This window comes from Trichosurus vulpecula, chromosome 9, assembly GCF_011100635.1.
Source record: "Trichosurus vulpecula isolate mTriVul1 chromosome 9, mTriVul1.pri, whole genome shotgun sequence".
Lineage (NCBI taxonomy): Eukaryota > Metazoa > Chordata > Mammalia > Diprotodontia > Phalangeridae > Trichosurus > Trichosurus vulpecula.
Genome location: NC_050581.1, coordinates 193,095,135 through 193,115,061, shown reverse-complemented (window position 1 = coordinate 193,115,061; position 19,927 = coordinate 193,095,135). Strand labels below are relative to the sequence as shown.

Sequence of the window (19,927 nt, the reverse complement as noted above, 5' to 3'; positions counted from 1 at the left end):
AGAGAACGCATTTTACAGCATTTGGCACACTTTAAAGCACTTTGTAAATGGCAGTTATTTATCATGCATATTATTAATATCATTAATAATATATGAATAAAGTCTATTACAAATAATAAATATTCTTTATTATTGACATCATCTAGGACTCACAACTCCTTGAAATGACAGTAGAATGGTGCCTGGGGGGAGCTAAGAGGTTTTTTTTTTTTTTTTGCAGGGCAATTGGGGTTAAGCGACTTGCCCAAGGACACACAGCTAGTACGTGTGTCAAGCGTCTGAGGCCGGATTTGAACTCAGGTCTTCCTGACTCCAGGGCCGGTGCTCTACTCACTGCGCCACCCAGCTGCCCCTGAAGCTAAGTGTTATTATCTATGCCCACTTTACAGTTGAGGAAACTGAGCCAGACAGAAGTTAAGCGATCTGACCAGCGTCACCCAGCTAGTCGGTGTCTGAGGGAGGACTGAACTCAGGTCTTCCTGGCTCCAGGCTCAGTGCTCTATCCGCTGAATCGGCTAGTTGCTTCATCTTTGATAGAAGGGATGATTCTGAGGGGGCGAGATGGCAGAGGGCTGATCTGTTCAGAAACAGAACACATGTCCCTCGCCTTTCCCCAGGAATCGCTGTTGCTGGTGCCCCGCTCTTTGTGACCCCATCTGGGGCTTTCTTGGCAAAGATACCAGAATGGTTTGTCATTTTTTCTCCAGCCCATTGGACACATGAGGAAACTGAGGCAAACAAGGTTAAGGGTCTTGCTCAGGAACACAGAGCTATTAAGTGCTTGAGGCTGGATCTGAACTCAGGTCTTTTTGACTCTAAGGCCAGTGCTCTATCCTCTAGCTGCCTCCAGGAATCAATAAATAAGCACTTATTAAGAGTGTGCTATGTGTCTGTTACTGAGCTAGGCAACAGAAACACCAAGAGAAAGGACAAACAGTTCCTTCCCTGAAGAAGCTCACGTTGTCATCCAGGTAAACACCATCCACACACGCAGCTCAATACAAAGCAATACGTGCGATCAGTCAGTCAGTCAATGAACACATTATGTGGTCGGGACAAGACTCGCTATCAGCTAGTTAAAAGAAAGTTTTCCTAGGGAAGGCAGTGTTCGGTCGGGGTTTGAAAGGAAGCCACACTCATAGCCAGGGACCTCCTTCATTTCCTCAGCCTTTCCTTTAGTGAGCTGCAACTACTGCCCACAAAAATGCGACTATTTGAGAAGCAAAGAGCTGCCGGCTTCAGCATGCCAGCACTAGGCTGACTGAAATACAAGGAAAAAGAAATTCTCTCCTTCCAATGACATCCAGCCACCACCCAAACAAAGGCACTCAGTGAAAAATAAAGAGATGAGAGGCAGGAGAAGGTCCGCGTTGGAGGGAAGGCTGCCGCAAGTCAGGTAAGCTCCAACTCCTTTGGCGTCTCCTTGCCCCACACGCCAGGGCTGGTCGGCTCAATGAATACACCCAAAATGTTTCTTCTGTTTGCCAAGGCAGCCGGGATTCTGCAGCCCCAGCATGAACTTCAGAGTGCCAGTCGACAACGGATATCATGGAATGACTTGTCAACAGAGCCGAGCTGGTTCCCAGCTGGCAACGAGGCACCGAGTATCTGCAGTCCCGAACATGGTGATTATGTGGGTTATTTCTAACCCTCGGCAATTAATATGCAGTCAGGGATATCATTATCTGCAGCCTATTAAAATTCTGAAGGCCTGGGTGTTTGGAAAAATGAAATCCCATGAGGCCCTTCTGCTCCGGGACTGGCGCAGGCACGACCGCATCCTTTTGGACTGATTTCAATTAGAAAGCACAACTGGGCGGATGAAGGACCCACGGCATCCACCGACTCACTATTTGGTTGTTTTCGTTTGGCTGAGGGATGCTGGGTCAGCCAGTGGAGATCCCGGCGCCAGTACTGCCAAGAAAGAGAGCATCGCCTGCTTCTTGGCCAGGGCTAGTGGGGAGAAGCATCCGGTCTCCTGGAAGGTCTCCTGTCTGCTTGCTCTCTTTCCCCCACCTAGGGGTCCTTCCAATACTCGGGAACACAGGAGGGGGATGGGCAAGTCCAATAAGTTCTAAGAGTTCTAAGGGGAAGACGTTTTATCAGCGGTCTCAGATGTCCACAGCAGCCACCTGGAGCCACGAAAAGGCTGCTTTTTAACCTGAAAAACTTGTTCCTTTTGTCCTCTGTGGCTCAGGGGCCCACAGCAGCCACAGGATGCAAAGGAGGGAGGGAAAGGAAAATGATTTACTCCCTGAAGCCTGTTAAATCTCTTACAAGCTGGCCCTGCTTCCATTTCCTCCACTGAGTATCACCATTAGTGCAAGACACATGTGTGCGCACACCACACACACGTACACAGACATATACACACCTCTCTAAAGTAGGGGGCTGCTTACCCTTTTTGGTGCCTCGCCCCCTCCCCTTTGGCAGAAGGAACCCCTTCTCAGAAGGCTGAAATGCATAAAAGAAAATCAGCTGATTACAAAGGAAGTCAGTTACATTGAAACAGGGTTACTAAAACATTAAAACTTCCAAGTTCATGGACTCCCTGAATTCTCTTCACAGACCTTTTTGGGGGATGGGATGGGCTCTCCAGATTCTTGGCTAAGAACCCATGTTCCAAAGGGGAAGAGGCTTTGATCTATCAAGCAGAGACTGGCTGAGCTCACCAAGAGGAGCTGGGCTCCAAATGGGACCCTCGCTCCAAGCGGGAGCACCCCTTATTGACTATAGGGGAGGGAGTGGGGGGCAGGGCAGAGACAGAATCACTGACCTGGGTGGCAGCCAGCTGTGGGGACATTTCCCCACCCAACTCTGCTTGCAGACAGAAAACTGAGAAGTGCAACTGAGATTTGGACTTTGACCGCAGAAGCCAAAGACCTGAGCAAACTTTAACCTCATGGGACAGCTCGGATACTCCTACCTCCCCAGGTTTCTCTGGGTTCTTAATGAGTCCTTTGTTCCTTTGCCCTTAGCATATCTCAGAATATAAGCTCCTCGAGGGTGGGGAGAGTTTTGGCTTTTCTTTGTATGCTGGGACTTTACACAGTGCCCAGTACACAGTAAGTGCTTAATAAATGCTTCTTGGTTGACATTTCCCTTCCATGCCCTCCACTTTTTATTAGAGACTCATTATCTGGACTTACCAGATATGTATCGAAGGGCAGCACCATGTCCAGATCCGGCAGTTCACCAGTGAATGGGGGGCCAAGGAACATGAGACCTGGCTGCCTTAGGCAGTAAATAGAAAGTCAGCGCCTTTCTTTGAACCCCCAGCACTTAACACGGTGCCTGGCAAAATGCCATCGCTGTGGGTCAGTTAGGTCTAATTCTACATGACAAAAGTCACGAGGTTTTCTTGGCAAAGGCGCTAGAATGTTTTGCTATTTCCCTCTCCAATATGTCCCCATTTTACAGATGAGAAACTGAGGCAAATAAGGATTAAGTGACTTCCCCAGGGTCAACCAGCTAGTAAGTGTCTGAGGCCAGATCTGAACTCACAAAGAGGAGTCCTCCTGTCTCCAGGCCCAGCACGCCATCCACTTGGCACTTGGCACTTAGTAGATGCTTAATAAATGGAGCAGTCAGGTGGTGAAGTAGATAGAACACTGGGCCTGGAGTCAGGAAGACCTGAATTCAAATCTGGCCTCTGACACTTACTAGCTGTGTGATCCTGAGCAAGTCACTTCACCTCTGTTCGCCTCAGTTCCTCATCTGTAAAATGAACTGGAGAGGGAAATGGCAAACCCCTCCAGGATCTGCCAAGAAAACCCCAAATGGGGCCACAAAGAGTCAGACACAACTGAAGAATGACTGAACTGTAACAAATGCTATCTGTCTGGCTGACCACTTCCAGGAAATAAACCAGCTGGGGCTCAGATGCATATCTCCCTGACCCGCCAGCTCTCTGTTCCTGCCACGGCCGTATGGGACACGCTGCCACAGGCAACAAGGGTTTGGAAATGCAAACTGGATGTACCCCCTAGACTAGATTCTGCTAGACTAGAGCCCCGATTTAGAGCAGGAAAGGACCTCGGAGGCCATCTCATTGAACCCTCTCATCTTACAGATAAGGACACAGGGGCCCTGGGAGTAAAAGGACAGCCCCAAGGACACACAGGCACTGAGAGCCAGAGCAGAGATTCGAACCTGGGTCCTTGACCCCACATCTCCATTTGTTCATTACAACTGCCCCTCAGTTGATTCTCTCATCCATTCTGTCCCTTTCAAGTGCCTTCCAGAGAAGCATCAAAGTCAAATTAAAAAAAAAAGTCCCAGCATCCTGCGGGTACCACCTCAGACCCTGGTGGTTGGGCATTCTTCTCTATGGGCTAGGCTGGGGTCTTGTCCTCCTTGCTAACTGCAAAGCCCTGAGCTAGGCAGACCACACGCACCTCATTTGACAGGAAACAGGGTTTTTCTTCAACATTTTACTGCATTTGTGATCTCAACACCTTTGCAACAATTCAGACACAGCCCATCTGGGCCTTCCCATCCCAGGCAACTCTCAAGACACAAAAGAAAACCCAGGGATCACAAAGGAAGCCAACTATGCTGAAACACAATTCCCCAAACGTGGAACGTTCCGAGTTCATGGACTCCCTGAATTCTCATCAAGAGCTCCCATCAGTCCAACCCATGGGGTCCGTCTAACATGGTGGGGGCCTTCCTCTGGATCTGTCACAACCGGAGCTGTAACAAGCGATTTTGCTATCCAGGGGCCAGACAGCTTCAGTCGGGCAGTCAGGGCTGTGGGACAAAAATCCCCAAAGAGCGGAGGCAGCAGGCCGCTTGGGAGCTCCCTATTTTTTTATAATTCTTCTAAGATCAGTTGTTTCTACATGGTAATAGAGTCAAAGTTCTGTCTGTACCCTCTAAATATCAGTGCCCTGGAGCAGAGGCCTGACTGCTCCACCCTAGTTATGACTCTACGCTGTCTGGTTTCCCCCCACCACACGCCTTGCTATTGCTAACTGGGCATTACTCAACTTAAGTTTTTGTGTGATTTTGCTGACACTCATCATCACTGGAAGAATACTGGTGGCCTTTCTTTCAAGCTTAAGGCTTTTTCAACTGCTGGCATAAGTTAGGGGCATGGTGAGCACCCAGTAAGCATTCACTGCTGAAAAACTGCCAGGCTGGTTTGGGGCAGGAAGGGGGGGTTCATTGTCCTCTAGCTCTTCACTGAATTCTCTCACCAAGCAGAACCAGCTTTTTTCACATGTTTAGCCAAAGGCCTTTGAAAAGCGAAGTGCTTTAGTGAAGAGGGGATGAAGATTCCAAAGATGGCTTAATACCAGCTTTATCTATTTGTCCTCAGTTTGTTTCTGAGGTGAGAACTGTGGGAGATGGTTATCAGGACAGGGCTCGCCAGTCCAGAGGGTGGCCAGTGCCTCTGGCTCCTGGGCCTGGAATTCCCAACACCAACCTTCTGGTCAAAAAAACATTCTTTTAATGGAAAACCTCCACACACACGGCTGGGTCTGGATATCTATCTATCTGTCTGTCTGTCTATCTAACAGAATCCATTAGAATAGAATATATTCAATATCAATTTAGACACATAATTCTATGCATATAAACACATCAATTCCTGTATGTACAGTCATGCCATGAATTCATTTTTCGATCCAAATCTATTTCCCATCGGGTCTACTCAACAAATCCAGTCTTTCCAGCTTGCTAGTCACTGCTAATCTTTTTGCATAGTGGCCAATCACATCTTTGTCTAACCTGAAACAAAACAGATTTTTTTCTTGAAAGTTTTCTCAAGATGGAAGGGAAGGAATGCAACAGGGGAGGAAAGGGGCTAGCAGTGATTTCAGATGAAACTTCATCCTTGAAGATTAAGGAAAAAACCCACCCACTTTTCTTTCCTTTTAACCAGGGCTGTTCAAAATGTGGCCCACAGGCCCCATGCGGCACGCAATGCGATTTTATGCAGCCCGCCTGTGGGTTTTAATTTTCACGAGCGAAAAAATAAAATAATAATTTGCATGGAATGCACATTAGATTTCTTAATTCTGTCACTAATAAATAATCTCATTGATGCTAATTTTCATTGGTGTTTTTAAGCAGTATTACAGACGGAACATATCACCTGGAATTTTCAGTTGATCTGTGGGATGTGTTCCGTCTGTACGATGCAGCCTAGTCAATATGCCCCTACCTTTACACTGCTGTGTTGTTGCTTTGTTGTTTTGTGTTTGCTTTCGCGCTTCGTGTCTTCGCCTGTCATATTGACGACGCTCATTCCCCGACTTTCTATTGGTGTACTGTATTTTTTATTCTGGATGCAGCCCTCGAATAATTAGTTTATTTTAATGCAGCCCTAAGATAACCTAAGGTTGGACAGCCCTGCTTTAAACCACTACCCTGTTTTGGAGCAAATCTAACTCCAGAGCTTTGGACACAATAAATGCTTTTTGCCTTTACGTTGAATCAGCACACACGTCAGACTTTCCTTTTTCCTTAAAAGTCTCAATATTTGAAATCCACCCCAAGATTCCTAGGTGAGACTCCCAGGGAAATCCTAGAATTTGGGGCATGTTACAGAACATTTCAGGACTGAATGGAATGGCTGTGGTTGGGTTCTCACAGAATTCAGGAGACCTACACACAGTGGCAAAAGCCAGGTTTAGAACCCAGGTCTTCTGACTCCCCATCAAGGGTATTTTTTCACACTGATGAGTTTCTAGTGGGTAGCAGAGATGGCAGGAACCTCACACAATTATGAGCTTTATGCTATCCAAATTAACTGCCCCTGGAGTCAGAAAGACTCTTCTTCAGAATTCAAATCTGGCCTCAGACACTTACTAGCTATGTGACCCTGGGCAAGTCATTTCACCCTGTTTGCCTCAGTTACCTCCTCTGGAAAAGGAAATGGCAAATTACTCCAGCATCTTTGCCAAGAAAATCCCAGAAGAGGTCACAAAGAGTAGGATACGACTGAACAATAAATTCAAATTAGCATCTTAGAAATCTGTTTCTTGTTCTCCAAACTTATAGACCAACTGGGGAGTCCATCTCTACAGTAAAAGAGGTAAGTCTAGAATGAAGGACTGGATCTGATGCCATGAAGACCTGGGTTCAAATTCCACTGCACAACACGATTCTAACCTCTCGAGGCATCAGTTTCTTCACCTGCAAAACGGGGATAATGATAGCATCTTCCTTATAAGGTCATTCTGAGAAACAAATGAGATAACATAAACAAGCACAATGTAAACGTGACCTGCAATTGTTATGAGACTCCTGGAAGATAATCGGAATTTCCATTTCAGGTCGAATTCAGGTTTGGGGGGACTCACTCTTGCTTTGAAATCCTGATCTTATAACAGCACGATGAACTCACCAATAATCAATGTATTTTATTATTCTGCTCTGTTCATTAGAAAGGATAGGATGAATCACGGCTGATAATAATAACTAACATTTATAAAGTGCTTGCTATGTGCCAAGCAGTGAGCTAAGCACGCTACAATTATTGTCTTATTTGACTCTCACAACTCAGGGAGGGAGGGATTGGTATGAGCCCCATTTACAGATGAGGAAACTGAGGCAGAGGTGAAGTGACTTGTCCGAGGCCACTCAGCAAGGAGCAGAGCTGGGATTTGAACCCAGATTCTCAGCCTTCGAATACAACATTCCTGTCACCACACCACGGGCTCTCACTTAATAAACGACTAACTTCTAATGCTCTTTATCTCCCTGACATCGGACCAGCCTCGGCTGATTCTGCAGCTTGTCTCCCAAGCTTCAGGTTAATGTGAAACCTGGGATAGGGCTTAGCCCAGACTGCCTAGAGCACCTCCATCCATCCCTCCTGTTTGGGACCTCTCCACTCCGGCAGCGGTCCTGATTAAGATCACAGGCAGGCAGCTTGGCCAGTTAGGATTCTAATTAATGACTGCACACTCTGGGGAAGGCCGGTGACTGGCCAAGTTTCCCTGCCAGAACCGCACACCGTGGGAAGTCGGATCATTTAGCCCAACTATCTCAGCAATCAGGAGCTCAAGCCCTTTCCCCTGGGCAGTGTTGACTTGGGTCTGTGCTTTGGTCTTTCCTCCCTGGGACCCTCTAGTTATAAACTTCACTTTCAGAGGAAACATTGGATACAGCTGAGGCCAGCTAGCAGGATCCTACCCTGATTTTCTTTTAGATTCTGTCACAGACCCACGTTTTCATTTAATTCAACAGGGAGGGTTAGACTTTCCTCTCTCTTCCCCTCTATGTCCCTTTCTCCCTCCCCACCCCATCCCCTCTCCTGGACGATCAGGAAATCCCACACTTCTTTTTGAAAACAGTACATGTACACAGATCCAAGAAAACCAGGCCAGTATTTGCCACAGTGAACTCATGTGGGAAAATCAGCCATCACAATTTTGAAAGTCCAAGATCCTCTTAGGGATTTCTTTGTATTTTCATCTGTTTCCATCCAGCTCAAATCTTACTTTAATTATGGTAAGCCATAACACGGTGGCCTCTTACATAGAGGGTGGACTAACCTAGTGGGTCACCATCAGCTAGCCTCCTCATTCTTTCCTGCCAGCACTCAGGTGGGGTCTTTTTCTGTCCACATTCAGAGCGGTAAAGCCACTGAAGTATGGTCCCTGAGATCCTTTTAATCCATCACTCGAAGCATCTATTACTGCTTCCAGGTCTAAGAGACCCTAATCAGGACCAACATTGACACAGGCCAGGAGAAAGGGCTCAGCCACAGCCTCTTGGAGATGTTGGACCAATCACTCAATTCCTCTGGGCAAGCCTTGGGCCCTTATGGAAGTCATTAAAACCCCTGGATCCTGGAACCCACTTCCTTTTTTGCCTGTATCTGTATCCCCAGTGCTTAGTACAGTACCCGGCACACGGCAGGAATTTAATAAATGTTTGTTGCTCGACTGTTCTCTCTGGTGCAACCTACTTGCAGATGGACACAATAATCCCAACTCCAGGTGAGTCCCCTGATTGTTTCCAGATTTTGAAAAAAGCACTCTCTTCTAGCCACCCAAAAGAACAGATCATCCTCACTATGAGCCTTTTAAAGCTAATAACCCAGGACTTCCGACGATGCAAATGCTTAAACGCGGCCCATAACAAACTCTACCCAAAGGGAAACGATTTCATTGGTCGCTCTAGGTTAGGTTCCCCATGCCCACTGACATTATTAATTATTATTGACCATTAGTGAGTCCAGAGCTTGGTAAAAGCAGGACCTGACCAACACTTTATTTGCATTGAGCTGTTATAAAAACAGTGGCAACGTTCAAAGTTTTGCAGGCAAAGAATCCTTTGAGAAGAGATAGATTGCCAAAACATCAACCAGAAGGGAGGCCTTCCGAGGCTTGAAGTGACTGTTTCACTTGGAAAGAACAGCAATGGGCAACTCACCACACTGGATTTCGCATAAGGCCTGACTCCCAAATTTGTTTAAATATTTGATAAATAGAAGTCACCAGAAGCCCTTGGCTAACGCCCAAATCTCCAGAGAATGCAACTGTCTCCACATGGCTTTCCCCCAGTAATGCCTTGGCCAGTATGAGCCCTTTGACTCAACACAATAACTAAAGTTTACTACTGTAGGAACGTGAAGGTATCAGAGCTCAAATAATTCCTCAGAAACTATCCACACTGCTTGGATAAACAGGTGCTATCAACTAGACACAATACAGACTAAGAATTGAAAGCGTGTTATTCACTCTGATATTTTCTGGGAAGGTGAGTATGATGGGCACAAAGCACATGCTGAATGACTGAACCCTTAGCCCAGGAAATGGAAAAGTCTTCCCCTCAACTCATTGTGAGATGTGTGTCCCCTAGCACAGTGCCCACGGGCACACAGCAGGTGCTTAACAAATGCTTTTTGGTAGGTTGATTGTCTAACATACAAAGATAAAGCGAAACAAGTTTTTAAAATGTAATGTTTTATAGCACTAATTACTGTACAATCATGTGATAATATTTTATGGCCTGTTGATATAACTCATTACATAGTTTTCTCTTCTTTCTTAGAATTAGTTACGCAACCTTTGAGGTTATCGAGGGCGGTGGAAAAAGTCAATCCAACATGTATTCAGTGTGCCAGGCACTGCTAGGCTCTGGGCATACAAAGACAAGAATGAAACCATCTCTGCCCTCATTGAGTCTAAATACAAGATTAAATACAGAAGATACATAACGTGATTTCTGGGTTAAGGGGAGTAGCCCATAGGGAATCACCTTACCTGATTTGGGATAATTTTTTGACTTCTGGCCAGGTCATTTGACCACTCTGGGCTTCTGTTTCCTCATCTCTAAAACAAAGGGGCTTTGGCTTCGAGGATCCTATCCTCGAGGTCCCGTCAAGCTGATGTCCTAATCTTGTGGCAAGATTCTGTCTTTCTGAAAATGCCACTGAACAGCAAAATGGAGAGAACTGCCTGCATTTTTCCTTTTCTTAGACTTACTGAGCAGACACTAATGGGTTTTAGTTGGGAGGGACCATTGCAGAGATTGGGCCCAGTCTAGAACTTAAAATACCTGGAAAAGCATCCTCAATCTAACTTGGCTAGTTAGGTGGGCCCACCCTCTCCCAAGGCAGCCCACTGCATGTTGAGCTAGCTGCCTTGGGAGCTTGGAGGTATAACAGGCTAAGATGGTTTTTTCCCAACGTCCAACCTACATTTGCCTCTTAATTCGCTTGATCCCTTTCCTCCACACCATCCTTCAAATACTTGAAGACAGCCATCATCTGGTCCCCCAGCCATCTCTTCTTTTGCCTAAACAACCTCAATTTATTCACCTGTTTCTCCTATGGTACGCCCCGTTCTTTTCCCATAGAGGACATTCTAATCCGTATCTGTGTCTTTGCAAAGGCTGAGCCCCCTGTCTGAAATGTTTTTCCTTCTCTCTTGGCCTCTTGGAAACCCTCGCTGCCTTTAAGAGGCCTTCCTGATTCCTGGAGTGTGGCAGTGTATTCTCTTCTCCCCTCCCCAGCTAATACTGCCTCCTCTCTCTGGGTCACAGTTTCTTCATCTGTAAAATGCAAGAGAGGGACCCGATGGTCTCAAAAGTCTCTTCCAGTCCTAGGCCTCTGTTATGCCCAAGTAGAATGTAAGCTCCTTAAGGTCAGGGAATAAGCATTCACAGCTTCTTTTGGAATCTAGTAGGCAATGCATATTGATTAGTTAAATAACTAAGTAAACGAATTAGTAAATGCTCATTGATTGAACCAATCAAGGCCTTTCAGCATTCTGGCTGCCTCTTTTGGACACTCCCCAACTTATCAACGTCCTTCCTAAACTGGAGTAACCAGGACACAATAATCCAGGTGTGGTCCGATCAGGGCAGATTATAGTGGGACTCTGACCTAGCCTGTGCTTACTGCAGTCCAAGATTTCATTAGGTTTTCTGGCTGCCAAAGTACATTGGTGATTCATATGGACCTGGCAATCCACTAAGACCTACAGATCTTTCTCAAGACAGACTTGTCTTCCTCACATTGCATTTGTGACATTGCTCTTTTGAACCCCAGACTTATATTTATTCCCTGTTCAGTTTCACCTCATTGGAGTTACCCATGTTCTAGGCTTCCAAAACCTTTTTTTTTTTTTTTGGATAACAACGGATATCAGGTGGGTCCTAGTTTTCTCTCCCAGTTTTGTATCGCCAGCAAATCAACGAGCCATGCCATTGATAATCTATCCTATTCATCAATAAACATGTCAAGTGGCACAGGACCAAGCACAGATCCCTGTGGGCCTCCACTGGAGACTTCTTTTCAAGTTGAAATCAATCCATTAATGCCTGCTCTTCAAGTCTGGCCATCCCACTGGTGGATTCAGTTCTGAATCTATCCAACTGTATCATTATGGAGGCCATATCTTTCCAACCTAACCTCTAGTAGCATGAGGTACTTTATCAAATGCGACACTGAAATCTTGTATCCTTCTGATCTACATACAAGACTAGCAACCCTGTTTTTAAAAAAAGAAAGGGGGGGCAGTGAGTAGAGCACCGGCCCTGGAGTCAGGAGGACTCAGACACTTGACACATGTACTAGCTGTGTGACCTTGGGCAAGTCACTTAGCCCCAATTGCCCTGCCAAAAAAAGAAAACAAAACACTTAAAAAAAAGAAAGACAGAAAAGAAGGCTGTCCAGTGAGACTCATCCTGTCGAGTCCACACAGGCCCTCTGTGAACACTGCCTCTTCATCTAGATATTCACTAACCAGCCAACTGGCTTGTACAAGAATAGAGAGCTGAAATGGACCTCCCTCATTTTATAAATAAAATGAGATCCAGAGACATTAAGCAATTCATCTAACTAAAGTCAGCCCAGGTAATAAGTATAGGGCTGGAATCTACACCCAGGGCCCAGTTCTCTTTCTGAGAAAATGACAGTAACTCATAACCATTTGGTAGGAAATATTAGGATCTGGAAACAGTATTATCAGAGGGAATTTTTTTTTCAATAACATAGCTAGGCTTTAACTGATTAAAGCATAAACCCATTTTCTCCTGGAAACAACTTAATAAAAATGCCACACTCATGGATTGGCCCCAACAACTGGGTATCAACTTCTAGGATCACACACTCTTAGGCAAATAGTGCTTATACTTTCTGGTGTGGTTTCCCAGGAGGGCTGGGCATCAACTGTGTGGCCATCAGCAACAACAACAAAAATCAAAATTTCACAGCCAACCTTCTCTTGACCCAACACAACAGCTCTGAGAATGGAAGCAGACACTGAGGGACCTCTGTCTTGTGTTCTAGAAAGGTCAGAAATGGAGGCTCAAGGGAAGGAACCCATCTTACCACGGCAAACCATCATCAAAGGCGCAGAGGGAACCATCACGAAAAGCTTAGCAAGCAGAACCCCAGTGAGCAAGTCAGGGAAATGTCCTATTTTCTCAGGGCCCCCCACCAAGAATCCACTTTCCTCCATGTTATGGGTGTGTCATTTCGGTGAGGAAAATGATAAATATCAGATACTAAAACAAGAAACTGATATTTTCCTTGCAATGCCCAAGGCCAAGTTCTGTTTAAAATTATCCTTTTTCGAAAGACAGATCCAATAGTGATGCTGGATTGTCAAATGACTTTATTTTGAATTACTTTTCTATACTGAGGTCACCTAGTGGCAGAAAGCTGCATTACCACTTGGTTACCCGCTCAGTAGGAAGTAAGCCTGACTTCATTACACAGGATGCCCCAAAAGTCTTCAAGCCTTTTTGGTATACCCTGTACTCTTCTGATAGACTGAAAGATACAGAATGTCTACTCCACAGTCACTTAAGCTTCTTTGCAAAATGTTGCGTCCATCCGTCAGAGCACAAAGCTGTCTCATGGCCAAGGGCTGGAGGAGCAATGCTGTAAACTCAGATTTCGAACATTGGGCTGAAAAGAACGGAAGTCTACCAGTCTTGCTAAGAAATTCTTCCAGAAGTTCTCTGCAGGGCCCCGTCCCAAACAAAATAAAAACAGGGGGAACACTGGAGTCTGGGTCCCAGAAGCAAGGGGAAAATCAGTATTAATTATTATTAATAATTATATGGTTCTTTAAGGCTTGCAAAACACTTTACAATTATTATCTCGAAGCAATCCTGGGAGTTGGTTGCTGTCCTTAGCTTCATTTTACAGATGGGGAAACCAAGACGGCTGAAGTGACTTGCCCAGGGCCATAGCTAATGAAGTTGTCAGAAGAAGGATCTGAACTCAGCTTTTCCTGAAACCAGCTTCAGTGGTTGCAAACGAGATTCAGAGGCAGCAAAGCTTAGTGAGTAAGAAGGCTAAAATAGCTGGGGTTCAAGTACCATTTCTGCCCCAAGTGAGTCAACCCCTCAAGTTCTCCAGCCTTCCCTGAGACAGTATAGAGTTCCCTCATCTGAGAACCCCCCACATAAATGAAGCCCCAAGTCCCGGTGCTTGTAGGATTCAGAGATCTCATTTTCTTCCATTTCATTTGCAAGCCTGGAGTTGTTTTCTTTCTTATAAGTGAAGGAGCTCCTTTCTCTGAGCCTTCAGGTAATAAATAATGAAGAAGGCGAGTCAAACTTGAAAAACACTTCTAAAGGAGGGGCGGAGATTTCTGCCATCTACCTTCTCTTGTTCTGAGAGGGCCCCCTTCTGCTCAGGGTGAGAGAGTTTAGCTCATTCAAATATGAGCCGCCCCCTACACCCTGTAAAGTTCATTAGGAATACTCCAAGTAGGGAGCCCAAGGTACTGTGAGCTCTAGCAGAATTAAAACCAGCATTTTTTGGTAAAAATCTAAGAGTAAACTAGCAAAAAGGGGAGGAGGGGAAGAAAGTTTCTTCTCAAATTAACATAAAACTAATTAAAATAAGGGAGAGTTGGGATGCTTTTCTCCACAGAAGCTTCCAAGTTGGGGACTGTGGGTGGTGATGAATCTTTGATGGGGCCCTGAGGAATATACATAATTTACGGAGACACAACCAGGAAGCTCACCCAGGAAACTCACCGAGCCCTTCCAAGCACTAGGGCTGGGGACAGGACCAAGCCAATCAGGTGGGATGGATCACACTCTGCTCCCCCCCCCCCAAAAAAAGCTCCTGGAGGGCAGGGCCTGGCCCACTTTTGTCTCTGTAGCCGCAGGTGCCCACCCTAGCACAACACACAAAGCAGGGGCTAAGGAAACCATGGTTGACTTGAATTAAATGAATGTGGTGGCCGTGCTTCCAGGATGTGTGTTGACCAGTGATCTAAAGATCAGGAAATGACCGGCCAGACCACAAAGGGGCCTCTACTGTATATTAGCAATGATCCTCTGCCCAGGTCTAGCAAAGAATGAATACCCTGGTCTGTCTTGTCCAAGTCAATGCGAGAGGAAAGCAGCCCCCTCCCCCTCTCCCTTTGGGCTTTCTAAGGAAAAAGGAGCAGAGGGCAGACCCCACACTAAACCAGACTCTCTGGAAGATCCAGGGCCCTCGGGCAGCCCTTTATCTCTAAAAGATAAGGATTCGCCCAATAGTCACATTCCCACCACCCCTTGAGTGGGCTTGCTCCTTAGCTCTCTCTCTCTCTCCCTTACTCATTCTGGTTGGGCCCTCCATTTACAGATAACTGGCTATCATTCACTTGCCAGCGCAGGGCCAACGGAATTAACTGCACCTGCCACTAGAAGAGGGGAGAAGGCGAGGGGCCAGCGGGTCCCTTGTTTGTTTGTCCCGGGGTTTGCAAACAGGACCCCCCACGAGGGTCTGCAAACATTGCCCTTCCTTCCTCCCGAAACCCCAACCAAAGGAAGTCCAGGATGAGATGAGTTGGGCAGTCCTCTCGCCCCCCCCCCCCCCCATCTGGCTTGGGTGAGACAAGGGGCACTCCTCGGCCGGACAGAAGCACCGACAGCTAGCACAGGCTGGCACGATATCGGCGGGGCCCGGGTGAAAAGGAGTGGCTCTAGGGGGTCTTCCACAGTGAGTGTGGGTGTTGGGGGGGGAGAGAAATAAAGGAGAGAAAGAAGAAAGGTGGAGTGAGGAAGAGGAGAGGGAGGGGGGAGAGAGAAAGGGGAAAAGAGAGAGGGAGAGAGGGAAGGGGAGAGAGGGGGGGAGAGAGGGGGGAGAGAGGGAGAGAGAGAGAGAGAGAGAGGAGGGAGAGAGAGACAGAGAGGAGGGAGAGAGGGAGAAAGAGAGGAGAGAGAGAGAGAGAGAGAGAGTGTTTTCCCTCCAGGAGCAGAGAGAGAGAGGGCAGCAGGAGAGAGGGGGAGGGGGGAAGAAAGGGGAAGGAGAGAAGGCTGCCAGGGAGGGAGGGGGGGGGCAGGGGTAAACAGGCAGAGGAAGAAAGGGGGTAAGCGCGCCCGGGCAGGGCAGCGCAGGGCAGAGCCGGGCTGGGCGCCATACCTCGGTGTCCTTGGCCGGGCAGCTGGCCGTCTGCGCTTCCAGCGCACAGTTCGCCCTCTTGACCGAGAGGTAGAAGGGATAGTCCTTGGCCACCATGGTGGCAGCCGGGGGCGCCGCGGCCGCCTCGGGGGTCACAGCGGGCTCCGGGCGCGCGCGAAACGCCAAGGCCAAGTTGGGTGTCACCTCCACGGTGCCCGGCGGCGGCAGGAGCGCGGCATGCGCCCAGTAGCTAGCCCCCGCGGACCATGCCCGGCCGGGCGAGCCTGCCAGCTGCCGGGCTCGGGCTGAGCGCGGAGCGTTGGGCGGCTGAGCCGAAGAAAGAGGCGGCGGGCGGGCGAGGGTGGCTGCGGCTGCTGCAGCTGATGCCGGCAGCCGACGGACTCACCGACCCACGGGCCGCGTAACTCGATTCTGCTGGAGCCCCGAGCCCGCCCACCCGAGGCTCAGGGGCGGGGGCGGCCCGAGGGGGAGGCGCCCAGCGGAGTCGGAGCCAAGGAGCCGCTTACTGAAACTCACACGTTAAGCAACCTGAGGAAAGCACTCGAAGCGGACTGTGCAGCTCTCTGCCCCCACTTCTCTTTTTTGGGGCTATCCCCCCCGAATTCAGCTTCCCGGGAGGGAGGTGGGCGTGGCCGGAGAAAGGACCGCTTCCCCAGCGGCTGCCTCAGTCTCAGACGAACACCGGCCGCGGGGCTGGTTCCGCAACGCCCCCCCCCCCCCCCCCAGTGGATCGTTCTGTGGGCCACCGGTGCTCGTGGTCTGGGGAGCTGGATCATGAGGAGGTGGACGGAAGGGGCGGTGTTTGGGGAGCGGAGTCCCAGCGTGTGTTTAAAGTCCCTTTAGGGGAGCCAGACATCTTCCCTGGCTCCCTTTGTGTGCCCTGCTGGCTAGCTCGCCAGCCTTCCCAGCCTCTATTTTCAAGAATGCCACTCCGAGGGTGCCCTTATCACAAAAGATTGGGCAGACAGGGTGCTCTGCAACTGCTCCCCCCACCTTCTTTGGCAGATGATGTTTAATTTCCATTAAAAAACCCACCAAAATTGAGCTCTACAGCGACTAGCTGGGTAGACACTTTGTTCTTTTCCTTTGAGAGAGTGCGGGTTGGGGGGCGGGTAAGGAAAGAGGGCTGGTCCCTGTTGTTGTTTGGGCTGTGGGCGAAGGCTGGGCACGTCAGAACAGCTTCTGCTCTTGGGGAAGGAAACATCTTAATTCCTGGCTCTCGCTCCCTGGTACCTAAGCCACACCCTGGTTGGTACTCGGTCCTTAAGGAGGCAGCAGAATTTCAATTCAGCAGACACCTATAAAGTGCCCACTGTGTGCCAGTCACTGTGCTAGAGGCTGAGACCCCAGAAAAAAAAAGCCAGCCCCTCCTCCCTATGGGAGAGGGATGGGATAATACAGAATAAAAATTAAAATGAATATATAAAAATAAATACAATATAATTTGAGGGAATAGAGGTGGGCCCTAAACACTATCGAATGGGGAAAGTCCTCTCCAGGAGGCGGCTCTTGAACTGAATAATATGCCTGCATGCCATAATTTTAACAACAATAATGAAGTTCATAGCAGCTGCTTCAGTCATTTTCTTCCTGTGTGACTGGGCACAGGTCACTTAACCCTTCTCTGACTGCATTTTCTAATCTGTAGGAAACAGTGCCTACCTCTCAGGGTTGTTGGGGCAGGGGTGTCAAATGAGATGATATAGGCTAGGGGAAGAACCTTGCTACCCCTAAGTCACTCTCTGACTCCTAGCTATTGTCATCACCTTTATAAATGAACTAAATAAACATTTACCATGTGCCAGTTATATAGGGGGTCCCAAAAGACCTAGTGCTGCTCAAAGCTCTAATAATAATTCTATAATAAAAGCATTCATAGAGTGCCTCAAAATCTTCTGGGACACCATGTTTAGCAGCTTAAGGCTGGCAAAGGGCTTTACGAGTATGTTCGATCCTCACAAGAACCATAGGAAGTAGGTGCTATGATAGTCCGAATTTTACAGGTAGGGTAACTGAGACTCAACCTAAGTGGCTGCTCTCACTCCTGGCCTCAATGATTCACTCATGAGCCGAGGGAGCTTGGAGCAGCCTCTCCCAAGGCTGCTCTGGCAGCCCAGTTCTGTCTGGGAACTTGGCCTGCCTCTGTAGTCAAGGAAAGATTGTCTTTCATTTTTGAGTTAGGATACTTCTGTCTGAATCCCAGCTGGGCCACTTAGCTGTGTATTTGGAGGCCAGTCAGTTAACCCCTAAGGTTTTGGTTTCCTCATCAGTAACATTAGGACAAAGACACTTCCTGTCTCTTCTACTTACAGGGTAACTTTGGCCAAGTCCCACCATGTTTCTGCTCCTCGGTTTTCTCATCAGCAAAATGACTCAGACGACTCTTCCAGCTTAAATAGATGGTCCTACGGCCTTCTAACCAAAAACAATCTCTGTCCCCTACATGCCCCACCTCCCAAATGGACAAGAAAACCTACAATTACCTGAGCTTGATCATGGGAGGGAGAGAGGGAAAAGCCCTGTCTCAGGCTGGAGACAGAGGGCCTGGAGGCCTCATCAGATCCTGGCTCAGATGCTGCCCTTGGTGATGCCCAGGTGGGCATTTAACCCCTCTGTACCTCAGTTTCCTCATCTGTAAAATAAGGGAGAATTGGACAAGATGGCCTCTGAGGTCCCTTTCCAGCTCCAGAGCTAGGAGTCTATAGTAATAACTGGGGGAGGAGGAATAGACCTATAGGAGAGGGCTTCAGGAGAAAAGGCTTCTTGACCAAAACAGACCAGGGCCTTTCTGAAACTTTAACAGTAACAGTTGTGATGATAATTGTTACTGGATTGGATCTCACCAACACAGTCCCTTCTCTGTCTCTGTTTCTCTCTGCTATCTCTCTGCCTTTCCTTCCCCCTCTCTGTCTCTGTTTCTCTCTGTCTCTCTCTTTCCTTCCTTCCCTCTCTCTGAGTCTCCTTCTTTCCATCTCTCTGTCCCTGTCTCTCCCCCTCCTTCCCTCTCTCTGTCTCTGTCTCTCCCTCTCCCTATATTGTCTCTATTGTGGCAGAGCTGGGGTTTCGTGGGTGAAGTCTCACAGGTACTTGGTCGTAGCCCTTGTGTTCAGTAGAGAGACAGGCTTAGCGCCTGGTGTCAGAGAGAGAAGCACATGCCCCCCAAGGGGGAAACTCAATGAAGATTTATTTGAAATGTACCCCTGGTGGAGCAAGGGATGATCACATGTGTTAAATGATATTCAAGCCACGAAAATCCATCAATAAGAATTCACTAAGTGCTAGGGGACCAGGCAAGCTAAATGAAACAGAGCCTGCCCTCAGTGAGCTCTGATTCACAATTTATTTCAACTCCTCAATGCATCCTTTCAAAATACACTTAAGTTGGCCTATTACCTTATTTGCCATATTTCAGATAAGGCGGGTCCTTCCTGGATACCGACCAAAAGGGCGTCAGGGACCCAAAGGACCTCGTTGCATACATCATCTCTTACCTAAAAGGTGGTCCCAAAGCATGATGGGGGATGTTGAGTACACGGTCCTGCTCCAGCCTGGGGAGTCTTGCCTTACTGGGCCCTCAGGAGTCTCGATGCGTATGTGTGTGTATGTGTGTGTGTGTGTGTGTACGCACGCGATGGGGAAGAGAGAGAGCATTTATGGGCTTATGGCCTAGCTCTGCTTTAACAATCAGCTTCATTTAGGACTCGCCCTCCCCACACAACATTATAATCCTATAAAATGTTTCACCTGGTTTTGTATTTCCAGGAGCAGTGCCAAGCACCAAGGTGCTGCCTCTTCTAAGGTGACTGGGCTGAGGAGGTGGGCAGACACCTGTGGGGAGGGAGCAAAATAATGATAACTCAAATTCATAGGGTACTTCCCAAAGCCTTCACTCAAATCAGCCTACCAGCACGGGAGGCGCTGTTACTCCCATTTTACAGAAAGGAAGATGGAGACTGAGAAAGGGTAGGTGATTTGCCTAGGGTCACCCTAGCATGCAGCATGGAGGTAGAACTTAAATTCCAGAAGCAGAAGGGATCTTGGCAGTCACCTAGTTAAAACCATCCCTCAAAAGGAATCCAGCTCTCC

General features: G+C 47.8%; 1 protein-coding gene across 2 annotated transcripts in view; it reads right to left on the bottom strand.

The window, feature by feature from the left end:
• ARHGEF3 (Rho guanine nucleotide exchange factor 3) overlaps positions 1 to 19,927 on the bottom strand; it is a 180,983-nt gene that overhangs the window by 57,669 nt on the left and 103,387 nt on the right. The window contains exon 1 of one of the 2 annotated variants that reach the window (XM_036739134.1): positions 15,842 to 16,221. The exons of the other annotated variant lie outside the window; for it this stretch is intronic. Within the exon in view, the coding sequence (XP_036595029.1) occupies positions 15,842 to 15,937 (96 nt within the window). The 5' untranslated portion in view covers positions 15,938 to 16,221. Of the gene's footprint in view, positions 1 to 15,841; positions 16,222 to 19,927 lie in introns of those variants that run through there. 2 annotated transcript variants of the gene reach the window in all.